The sequence below is a fragment of the Dreissena polymorpha genome, chromosome 2 (genome assembly GCF_020536995.1).
Source record: "Dreissena polymorpha isolate Duluth1 chromosome 2, UMN_Dpol_1.0, whole genome shotgun sequence".
Taxonomy (NCBI): domain Eukaryota; kingdom Metazoa; phylum Mollusca; class Bivalvia; order Myida; family Dreissenidae; genus Dreissena; species Dreissena polymorpha.
Window position 1 is genome coordinate 139209517 of NC_068356.1, and position 13093 is coordinate 139222609.

The window sequence follows — 13093 nt, forward strand, 5'->3', positions numbered from 1 at the left end:
TCTCAATTGGTCTTATTTGCTATTTCATTGTTGTTTCGTGTGCTGTTTTATCTGACTTTTTTCATGGTTGTCGATATTATTAATCTGTGTAAGTCAATACCAATGTTTTAAATCGTTGTTGACTCGATAATAGCTTACAAACATGCACTGAACACAACAAATGTCTGTCCGTAGGTTGGCTACTGACAATAATACAACCAAATAGTTAAGAAATAATTTGTGTATGTTCTAGTTTGTTGTCGAATAACCCACGGCAGATAATTAAGATGCGTAGGGATTAAATCACGAGAGCGAAGCACAAGTGATTTGAAATCACGCATCTAAACTTCCGGTCCTGGGTTATTCAACAACAAACAATAAAGTACACAAATTATTTCGATTCTAAAACGATTTTTACTAAAGATTTATACTATGTATATTTTTCTTCTTGGGTACTATTTTATGTGAAGTTCCGCCCATAAAATATAACTTTCGGCTGTTCTGTCCATCAGATCCGCGACGTTCATTTTTTGCCGGATTATTACGCTGGTGGAAAAATGTATCGGCATGTTTTGTTAGTTACAGCGCGTGCTTTCAGTGTATAAGGTCCGCCCACATTTTTTGCTATCGGATTTTCTGCTTTGTTTATATGAAAGTTCACTGTATCATGCATGAAATGCAAAATTTCTACAAGGATAACATCGAGGTTTTCATCTCCGAAGTAACTGTCCACGATTTTATCGTGGATGTGTACACATTACGGACCGATTGGTGTGCTAGGTATAAGCCAGTGAAATTATCAATTGATATTGACATTGGCTATTCACGCATGTCTAATACACAGTCGCACGAATCTTCGCTGCTTGGGGTCATATTCTGATACTAGTCGGCTGACGTGGTGCAATAAACTGGTCCTGACCGGTTCAAAGACTGCAGCGAATGGTTCAACCCCCCCAAATTGCGATACGAATGTAATTAGGGTGTGTTAGCATGTGCCCTGTGTAATTGGTTTCATGACATGGAAATTCTGGCAAACAGAATCGACCGACTGTTTGGGATTTTCAATCGGTCTTTCATGACCCCAGTCGGTCTAGAACCGACAAAACCGAAAAAATATGATCCCTGTCGGTTGGTCCGTCGGTCGGTCGGTCCGTCCACCAGAAGGTTTCCGGATGATAACTCAAGAACGCTCAGGCCTAGAATCATGAAACTTCATAGGTACATTAATCATGACTTTCAGATGACCCCTATTGATTTTCATGTCACTAGGTCAAAGGTCAAGGTCACAGTGACTTGAAATAGTAAAATGGTTTCCGAATGATAACTCAAGAATGCTTAGGCCTAGGATCATGAAACTTCATAGGTACATTGATCATGACTGGCAGATGACCTCTATTGATTTTCAGGTTGCTAGGTCAAAGGTCAAGGTCACAGTGACTCGAAATAGTAAAATGGTTTCCGGATGATAACTCAAGAATGCTTAGGCCTAGGATCATGAAACTTCATAGGTACATTGATCATGACTGGCAGATGACCCCTATTGATTTTCAGGTCACTAGGTCAAAGGTCAAGGTCACAGTGACTCAAAATAGTAAAATGGTTTCCAGATGATAACTCAAGAATGCTTACACCAAGGATCATGAAACTTCATAGGTACATTGATCATGACTGGCAGATGACCCCTATTAATTTTCAGGTCACTAGGTCAAAGGTCAAGGTCACAGTGACTCAAAATAGTAAAATGGTTTCCTGATAAAAACTCATGAATAATTAGGCCGAGGATCATGAAACTTCATAGGTACATTGATCATGACTGTCAGATGACCCCCTATTGATTTTCAGGTCACTAGGTCAAAGGTCAAGGTCATGGTGACAAAAAACATATTCACACAATTGCTGCCACTACAACTCAGACAGCCCATATGGGAGGCATGCATGTTTAACAAACAGCCCTTGTTTTTTCTGACATTGAACTCCGACATATACCAAACTGAAAGGTAATTATCAAATAAAGCTCCAAGTGTTCTGCCTCTGGTAAAGATTTTTCTGCACGGCCCTTATCACCGCACATGTATTCATAAGTCTTTTTTTTCTATAAAGAACTTCGAAAATATAATATAATTGACGAAAAATACTTTATCTGAAAACGACAGTCCGAAAAATTGTACGCATTTTGCACATGAAATAAAATGTGCATATCGTTTGACTACAGAAAATGAAAACAAGTAACCTAGCAAATACGAAATTAATATACTATTTGATTGACATATTACTTTACAATAGCATAGTTTGTGAGTAAAAAAACTACAAAGTAATTATAACATTTAATTTCAATCAAGAACAAAAATGTGCAACATCTTCGACATGTTACTAATTATTTAATTCTCATCCTTAAATTCAGATCAATAGTCGGTAGAAATTTGTAAAGTGATCAGCTTAAAAATAATTTATTGAGTGTTACGCTTCTTTTCATTGGCTTATTTTTTATACGACTTTTGCCAACCGCCATAATATTGTAGGCAGACGACAATATCAACTGTGTATTCCATTATCTGCACATAAATGACCCAATATTACCCGATAATGAACTAAATGTAGATTGGCCAGCTACCGTATGCGCTTCAAATTGTTCATGGAAACAAACAGAAAAATAGTTTAAAAAAACACTCCTGATTAAAATGGCGAATGTTTTCAATGAAATTTAACGAGATAAAAGCATATTCGCAAATTATATTTTTCTTGAGCCAAATTCGCTATACTTTCGCAAATGGCGAACGACAGCGCGAGCCCTGTAATAGTGAGCATTTATTCCAATAATAACACATTCGCAATGCTCGCGCTGTCGTTCGCCATTTGAGTCATTTGCAAAAATATTGAGACTTTGGCACAAGAAAAATCTAAATTGCGAAAATCTAGTAAAATTTCGTTGAAAACATCCGTCATTTTAATCCGTACTGGTTTCCTATATTTGTCTCTTTGTTTCAATGATATGTTCCCAATTTGAACAGTTAACGAAACAAAATGAAACAAAATTTCAACGTGACAATGCCCTTCAATAAATATTTCTAAGCTGACCACTTTTTATCTTTCTGCTGAATATTTACCACTCTGAATTAAAGAGTGATAATTAAATAATTAGTTATATTTCGATAATATTACACATCTCTGCCGATTGCCTAATTGAATTGAACAGTGATAATTAATTAATTTGTTTTTTTACTCCCAAACTATCCTGAACGACAGCAGCGTATTTTAATTAAAGGGATACGAGAAAAACAGGAGCGGTTTAATTGTATTTAAAGTCTAATTAATTGCATATGCATATGTTAAATAAATAGGCGACTTGTACGCGTTTTGTTCATTGCTATTCTAGATATCCTTGAAAGAGCATTCAATTAAATGACGCAAATAACCAAAAAGGATAAAAAGCGGAAAGGAAAAATTTTGCGGAAAGAAATTTGAAATGTAACAAAGAAAAAATTCAGTTGGGCCAATTTTAGTGGGTCAGTCGGGTTATGCCAAACAAAAGAATTTTTAAGGATGGCTCTGTCACTTTTAATGGGAAACTTAAAAGTCAAAATAGATGTGATAATGAATGGGGGCAGGCATAAGTAAAGTGTAATTTCTTGAGATAGAAATGGTAAAACTTCCTGAAATTCATATATTTTGTATACAATATATTGTGTTAAATAAATATGTACATATATGCATTTCATCGTGCTTGATGTGACAAAAAATTAATTAAAGTTACTTGTCACTGAACAATTTGTTATCGTTTTTGCTATTTTATCCAGATGAGTGCACATATTATTGGAGATCAAAGGCACTATTCGCCTTCAAAGACACTCTTTTCATGCTGTGTCTACTAGCAAAATCCACTTGAGTATGTTTATTTAGCTTATATTCAATATATATATAATATGACCCTATATCCATATTGGATATAGGGTTATATTACAGAAAACGCCCAACCAAGTAAGGGGTAGGTGTATCCAACCAAGTGTAACGAGAGCGCCGATGGCGTTAAAAGCATAGGTGCAAGATACAGGGAAGAATGGCGTCACGTGGTATAATGTAGTTCGATATCGCCATCCGCGAATTTCTCAAATCAATAATTTCAAACAATTACCGACTATTTAAATAGATAATCTTTCCATTTACATCAGTGTTTGAAACGCTTATGAAAAATAATTACCCAAGCCTTTCAAAATTTAAGCACGGACAGATCTGCATCGAACTATTCTTTTCACAAATGAAAATAGACGCTACCCTATTCGTCTGCGTCAAGAATTTGTCGTAAAACTTGTGGTAAGCGTTAGATGCAGACGTGCACAACAGATTGAGTTCTGAATTCAGATTTCTGAATGCAGATTTTTTATAGAAACTCCTCACAGCAGTTACTTCCCTTGCTTCGCCCGGTCAGTAACTTCTAGTATAAGGGAGGCCACTGCGTAGGAGATTGAGATTTATAGTGCAGATAGAATTTTTTTTAGGTTATAAGAAGATTTTTTTACATAAAACGGTCTTAGAAAAATTCACTAAAAAACGGTGTCAGCAATATTCTTGGAAGAAAACGTTAGAAAAACGTTAGAAAAACGTTTCCAAAAAAAAATTGTAAGAATGACCATATACTAAATTAAATAGATATTTCGTCTGATTTTTGATTAGGTAAGGCTTCATAAAGGGAAACCGATCGATGTGGATTTTCGAAATGTGGTATATACCATAAGCATAGGTGCGTAAACGCACCTATGCTAAAAACTAAACTGGATGGTTAAAAGTTTTACAATTTTGCAATAAATTGTGATATACAATTTACAATGTGGAAATATCATATTCTATTTACGGAAAAGTACCAATTAGACACCTTTTACCTTAACTAAAAATTAGGATTTAAACAAGTAAAATAAATTCCTTGTCAGGTCAAAATTTAGGAATTAAATTACATGTTTTCTGTAATGCAATCATTATTATTATGATAAGAATATTTTAAATTATGACTACAATATATTAAACAGCAATATATTAAAAAGTATATATATTTTTATTTAGTATAGTCAATATACTTAAAAATAAAACGTTTGAAGATCTTCTTAAAATGTCAGTGTCTAGATAAAAGGTGCAGGAAAAACTTTTTCGAACAAAATAAAGATTTTTTCACTTTGAGTTGAACAAAGCCAAATTACTTGCTAATTGTGTTAATGCCCTTTCAAATTTAAAGTTTATTTATCTTTATTGAAAATTTCCATTTGAGATATTTACTATTTTTTGCCCAAATACATCTATAGTTTTTAGATTTTAATAAATAATACGTCCATTACTTGAGTCAAATTATGTTTGTGGTTGTATTCTGTTTGTTTATGGTGATAAGGAATGAAAACAATTTCAGTGCACATGCTTTTTTCTATGGTTTGCCTGACTGTCATGGGAAACCATGGTACAGTGTGGGAAGAAATCATGACACTGACAATGAGTGGGATGTAGATATCATGAAAAGAAAAAAAAATTCATTAAACATGTGACAAGGGGTGTACGTTTCTACTTGTAAATAATTGGTAAATAATTGTTAATTAATTATAGACATGAACCATCAGATAAATGTGTGATTATTCTTTATTGTTCCAAATAATTCACTGCAATATGGAATACTGTTCAATTGAAGAAATAAACAGAGTTATTTATTTGATCAATTCGTGCTATAAACTAATGAAAAAGTTAGTATAACATGTTTCGAAAAAGAAATAACATAGACCACTTTAGGCCTTCTGATTACCACCAGTCAGTCCAAGAACATTAATGTGACACAAAACGAGGATTGAGGTCCGTTATCATTTCAATGCATGCTGATTGGGAGATCACTACAATGCCAGAAGGCCAATAGTCTCACTGTACTGTTCCTTATGTTTTACCACCATAAAACCATGTGCTTTTAATAATAAAATGATAAAATATCCAGAGATTAATCTAGAAATTTGCTCCAATGAGTTCCAGGACTTGCCGTTTTGAAAACAAATCTCATAGAAAATCTATAAATCCTACACCTAATTAATGAGTCCTGGAGTGCTTTACCCTGGACCTGAAAAAAAACACTCTAAGACAAAGTTTCTTATTTTTAATCAAAGGCTTAAACAATGTGACCATGAACAGGACTTATTTATTCCCTTACTAGCAGTAGAAATAACGAAACATAATAAATAATAATAAAAAACTTTACATCCCAAAGATGTGATTTTCTTTGCATCATTACCTCATTTTGCCATCTTATTACAAACTGTTTTAATTATACAAGCATCCAAAGTGCATCAAATCACTCAATATTCGATATGAAGAGTCTCTGGCATAAATTATTCATTCAGGACCTTGGAGTAAGACCACTTGTTTATTACCTATATCTGTACTTTCATCAGCCAGCACTGTCACAAATTCCTATTTCTTCAATTTCTCTGCAACTTTATTCCCAACATCTTTTGCCCTTAGTGACTTGTAGATTATTTTACTTTTGGTTTGAAGTCCTAAAATTGAAATCATGATGTAAATGAACAAGTTACTGAAATTTTGACAAAGTTAAGTGCTCGATAATAATCCATTCAAGAGCCTTAAAACAGGAGTTCTATGGCTTTATCTTGTTCAGAAGACAGGAGTTCTATGGCTTTATCTTGTTCAGAAGACAGGAGTTCTAAGGCTTTATCTTGTTCAGAAGACAGGAGTTCTATGGCTTTATCTTGTTCAGAACACAGGAGTTCTATGGCTTTATCTTGTTCAGAAGACAGGAGTTCTATGGCTTGCTCTTGTTCAGAAGACAGGAGTTCTATGGCTTTATCTTGTTCAGAAGATCCCTTTTGCAATAGTTCTATGGCTTTATCTTGTTCAGAAGATCCCTTTTGCAATCCAACAGCCAGGCTTTGTATCATTTGGGGTAAAACTTGTTTAGTATTTACGTGATCTGGGTGACAGGCATATCCCAATCAAGTTTTTTTGGGGAGTTTCTATTCTGTATTAATTTAACCATACTGTGTTTACAAATGATCTTTTTTTAAATAGCACAGTACATAAAATGGTTTTGTTTGTCTGTTTTGTCAGCAAATCTTAACCACGAGAACATGATGAGCAATTAAGGCAAAAAATAACTTTTTTTCCTTATTGCAATCAGCCTGACTCCCACTCAGTTTTAGCCTATTATCATCCGAGATTTCCTGGTTTTGTTTGTTAGACATCATTTTCGCCAGAATAGCTGTGCCAAACATAGCCAGACATTTGCTATTTTTTTATCTTGTTTGGTAACTTTCCTTGGTGGCATATTTTAATAAACCCAGCAAATACAAATTGATCACCTTGGCTCTTCAAAAACATTCTCCACGGAGCGATTTTAAAAGGATTTCACCTTTCCTATAAGTGCTGGTGGGGTTAATGTCCAATGAAAACTTTTTTATGTAGAATGCTTACCGCCTGACAGATAGGGCGTCTACATGAGAATTACAAATACGAACGAATACCACTTGATTCTCTATGTGTCCTCTGGGACGCTTGTACTTCTGAATGATGCGTTTTATCCGATTTTAATTCTTCAGAGATGCAGGACGCGCGCTTAGATGTATCTGTCTGTCTTTTTCCGATTTTAATTCGTCTGAGATGCAGGACGCGCTCTTAGATGTATCTGTCTGTCTGTGTATCACATACAAATATTCAACACTTTTAATGCACGCTAAACATTATTCTTGTTTCAGATAATCTTATTGTTTAATTTACTACCAAGACAACAAACCACTAGAGCTGAGCAGTCACTTACACAAAATAATGCTAGGATCTTGCTAGCAACCATACCTTTATGTATTGGCCCCATTTTGACTTATATGTGCAGAGAAAAAGCATTATGATGTTAACAAAATTATTTAACAATATTATACATGTACATCTTATTATTTTGCTTCTTTTTTGCGTATATAAGAGTGGTGCCTACTCAGATCTAATGGTATGTAACCGCAATTATTTGAGGTGTTTCAATATAAACAACTTGTGGCAATCCAACTTGTGGAAAGCTCGATGAAGCTGTCACAATGGTTTTATTTCTCCTCCTTACTCTAACTTTGTTATTTATCATGCAATTCTCAAATAAATTATCCCAAAGGCTCACCATTAGAAGACAGTGTCTTGTGTGTAACACCTGGCTCCTTACCTCCCAGGCGAAATGATTATGAATAATTCATAAATATTCATGAACAAAGTTCATGAACATTCATAATCCAGTTCATGAATTTTCATGAATGATTCTTGAACTGAAAACGAGACTATTCATGATCTTTAAATTTCATGAAGATGAAAAGTTCGTGAACTTAAGAACATTCATGAACACAATTCTTGAATGTTCATAAGTTCATGAACTTCCCATGTTCATGAATAAGTCATGTAATGAAAAGATCATGAATAGTCTCATTTTCAATTCAAGAATCATTCATGGATAATTCAAGAACTGAAAGATTTCTTTTCATGAATTTTGTTCATTCATGAACTTTGTGGTTCATGAATATTCTTAAGTTCATGAACTTTCCATGTTCATGAATAATTCATGTAATGAAAAGATCATGAATAACCTCATTTTCAGTTCAAGAATTATTCATGAATAATTCAAGAACTGTTTGATTACTTTTCATGAATTTTGTTCATGAACAGTTCATGAATTATTCATGAACTTCGTGGTTCATGAATGTTCTTAAGGTCATTAATATTTCATGTTCATGAATAGTTATTGTCCTAGTCAAAGGTCAAGGTGACACTAAGAGGTCAAATAATATATTTGGGCATATACAGATTATCTAAAATTGTAACATCATCATTCATCATGAAATTTTAACATTATTTACCTCAAACGTTCAGAATTTGGAGAAGAGATCTACCAAATGTAATAACTAGTGTTACTGACATTTTATAAATTTTTCAGGAGAATATATTTTATCCAACACATTAAGGCTACTTGCATTTTTGCATTCAAAATATTTCAGCATTGAAATTATGGTAACTGCTCCTTTCTTTATCATAAATTGATTTATAAAAGATAATCTCAATTTGGATTTTTTTATTTTTAAATCTGAACAGAAATACTGATCAGAAAATCAGAATACGGACAAATAATGAATATCTATGTAGTTGTTAAAAAATGCATATTCCGTTAACAACAAACAAATGAAATAAATGATTGTCTAAATGAAACAAATGAAATGATTGTCTAAATGCAGAGGAAATATGTCAGACTACATATTGTACGGTTGTTGTTTACCTGAAAACGATGACACAGTCTTGAATATTAAAATAATAATATTCTTAGGACATTGGTCAAAAAGTGGTTTAATGGAATTAAGGCCATACACAATTAAAAAATGTCCATATATGCTAGTACTATGATTGCCCCAGCACAAGGCTAGTTATGTTCACTACCAAGTCAATATGCAAGTACTATGATTGCCCTAGCACAAGGCTAGTTATGTTCACTACCAAGTCAATATGCTAGTACTATGATTGCCCAAGCACAAGGCTAGTTATGTTCACTACCAAGTCAATATGCTAGTACTATGATTGCCCTAGCACAAGGCTAGTTATGTTCACTTCCAAGTCAATATGCTAGTACTATGATTGCCCCAGCACAAGGCTAGTTATATTCACTACCAAGTCAATATGCTAGTACTATGATTGCCCCAGCACAAGGCTAGTTATGTTCACTACCAAGTCCATATATGCTAGTACTATGATTGCCCCAGCACAAGGCTAGTTATGTTCACTACCAAGTCCATATATGCTAGTACTATGATTGCCCCAGCACAAGGCTAGTTATGTTCACTTCCAAGTCCATATATGCTAGTACTATGATTGCCCTAGCACAAGGCTTGTTATGTTCACTTCCAAGTCAATATGCTAGTACTATGATTGCCCCAGCACAAGGCTAGTTATGTTCACTACCAAGTCCATATATGCTAGTACTATGATTGCCCCAGCACAAGGCTAGTCATGTTCACTACCAAGTCCATATATGCTAGTACTATGATTGCCCCAGCACAAGGCTGGTTATGTTCACTTCCAAGTCCATATATGCTAGTACTATGATTGCCCCAGCACAAGGCTAGTTATGTTCACTACCAAGTCAATATGCGAGTACTAGGATTGCCCCAGCACAAGGCTGGTTATGTTCACTTCCAAGTCCATATGTGCTAGTACTATGATTTCCCCAGCACAAGGCTAGTTATGTTCACTACCAAGTCCATATATGCTAGTACTATGATTGCCCCAGCACAAGGCTGGTTATGTTCACTTCCAAGTCCATATATGCTAGTACTATGATTGCCCCAGCACAAGGCTATTTATGTTCACTACCAAGTCAATATGCTAGTACTATGATTGCCCCAGCACAAGGCTAGTTATGTTCACTACCAAGTCAATATGCTAGTACTATGATTGCCCCAGCACAAGGCTAGTTATGTTCACTACCAAGTCCATATGTGCTAGTACTATGATTGCCCAAGCACAAGGCTAGTTATGTTCACTACCAAGTCCAAATGTGCTAGTACTATGATTGCCCCAGCACAAGGCTAGTTATGTTCACTACCAAGTCAATATGCAAGTACTATGATTGCCCTAGCACAAGGCTAGTTATGTTAACTACCAAGTCAATATGCTAGTACTATGATTGCCCCAGCACAAGGCTAGTTATGTTCACTACCAAGTCAATATGCTAGTACTATGATTGCCCCAGCACAAGGCTAGTTATGTTCACTACCAAGTCCATATGTGCTAGTACTATGATTGCCCTAGCACAAGGCTAGTTATGTTCACTACCAAGTCCATATATGCTAGTACTATGATTGCCCCAGCACAAGGCTAGTTATGTTCACTACCAAGTCCATATGTGCAAGTACTACGATTGCCCAAGCACAAGGCTAGTTATGTTCACTACCAACTCCATATGTGCTAGTACTATGATTGCCCAAGCACAAGGCTAGTTATGTTCACTACCAAGTCAATATGAAAGTACTATGATTGCCCTAGCACAAGGCTAGTTATGTTCACTACCAAGTCAATATGCTAGTACTATGATTTCCCCAGCACAAGGCTAGTTATGTTCACTACCAAGTCCATATATGCTAGTACTATGATTGCCCCAGCACAAGGCTAGTTATGTTCACTATCAAGTCCATATGTGCTAGTACTATGATTGCCCTAGCACATGGCTAGTTGTGTTCACTACCAAGTCCATATATGCTAGTACTATGATTGCCCCAGCACAAGGCTAGTTATGTTCACTTCCAAGTCAATATGCTAGTACTATGATTGCCCCAGCACAAGGCTAGTTATGTTCACTTTCAAGTCAATATGCTAGTACTATGATTGCCCCAGCACAGGGCTAGTTATGTTCACTACCAAGTCAATATGCTAGTACTATGATTGCCCCAGCACAAGGCTAGTTATGTTCACTTCCAAGTCAATATGAAAGTCCAGTTTACTCAGAACAAGGCACATGTAATGTTTGCGTGTCTGTGTTTCAGTGCAGACTGTTACACGGGGATCAACATGGCGGACCGCCACCAGCGGGAGGAGTTCAGTCTGTGGCCGCCCATGCAGGTAGGTGACCTTGACCTTGTATCAGTAAATGATTATATGGGCAATAGGTTATCTATCTTTTGTAGCTTTTATGGAAAATATGGAAAATCTGAAACTGAATATGTTATATCTTTTGTTGCTTTAATGCTATAAGACCGCTTCCTGTGGTTGCTTAGTATGGAACTTAAGGTTTTCTATGTTTTGTTACTTGTATTGGTCTATAGGTGTTCCAACAATTGTTGCTTGTGTGAAACTATGGATGATCCATATATTGTTGCTTGCGCGGATCTATGGATAATAAAAAATCCACAAATTTAAGATCAAACAAAAATTAAAGATTAAAAAAAAGCTCATGTCAATGATAGTAATTGAATCTGCAGTATATCTGCGTATATGTGTTTTTTGTAAGGTAATATAGGTGTTTTAGCTTTTGTTTCTTGAATAGAACCAGAGATGTTCTTACTGTCATTGTTTGTATGGATTGAATCTATAGATGTTTTAATGATTGTTACTTGAATGAAACTAAAGATGTCATAAAAACATTTTTTTCCCATTGCTTTAATGAGCGTATAGGACTGTGTTCTTGTTGTACATCATACAGTTGTAAACAACTTTACTGATTTTGAGCCATTTCGGATCCTTTCAAGTTTCAAATTACTGACAATATGTCTGCACAGAGAATAAGTAATAGTTTTTCCACACGTAATGATTTAGAAATTATATCCTTTTTGAAAGAATCGGCTTCAGTACACAGTATGCACATCCAGTGGCCAATCATTTTTAGCATTCTTGAAACATTTTCTTGTACGTTATTATGAACCTTTAGAGTTTTTGTACAGTAATGTATCATTATTTTGGTTGTTATGATTCTAGTTTTGAAACAAGATAAATTTAATTGTTGTGGATACTGCCTTTCCAAGGTGGATCTAACACGTTATATGCCCTCATTTTTGCGCAATTATGACTATCCTATTTTTCTCTTACAATACGTACCTGTTGCTTTTATGGAACATATAATTATAGGTAATGCCAATCCAATTAAAAAGTATAATGCATTCAAAAATAAAATTGTGGAATAAAATGAACTCATTTATAGACATATATAATGTAGGTAATATCTTTGTTCTGTGAAACCCATAATTCTATACTGGTATTTTAGCTCGCCTCAGAGGTTTTTGCGATCACCTTGTGTCCATTATTGGTAGCAAATTGTCCATAGTCTACATTTGAATTGTGAACAAACTAGAATCAACATAAATGGCCGTGTTTTTATGATAAGAATGTTAGTCCCAATGATAGCTATGTTCAAAACAGGGACAGTTGGGAAAAATAGTAGGTAGCTTAAATTTTCAGGGCTCATTTTTAGCTCACCTGAGCGATAGCTCGGGGTGAGCTATTGTGATCACTCAGCGTCCGGCGTCCGTCCGTCCGTCTGTAAACAATTTGTAAACATCTTCTTCTACTTAACCATTGAGCCAATTTCAACTAAATTTCATGTGGAGCATCCCTAGGTCATGGGACAATTAAAAGA

The 13093-nt window shown here is 35.0% G+C and overlaps 1 protein-coding gene across 2 annotated transcripts in view; it reads left to right on the forward strand.

Moving 5' to 3' along the window:
• Positions 1-13093, forward strand: part of LOC127869191 (zinc finger protein rotund-like) — a 245230-nt gene that overhangs the window by 129602 nt on the left and 102535 nt on the right. For both annotated transcript variants that reach the window (XM_052411533.1, XM_052411534.1), the window contains one exon: positions 11508-11583. In XM_052411533.1, coding sequence (XP_052267493.1) covers positions 11508-11583 — 76 coding nt within the window. The remainder of the gene's footprint in view (positions 1-11507; positions 11584-13093) is intronic.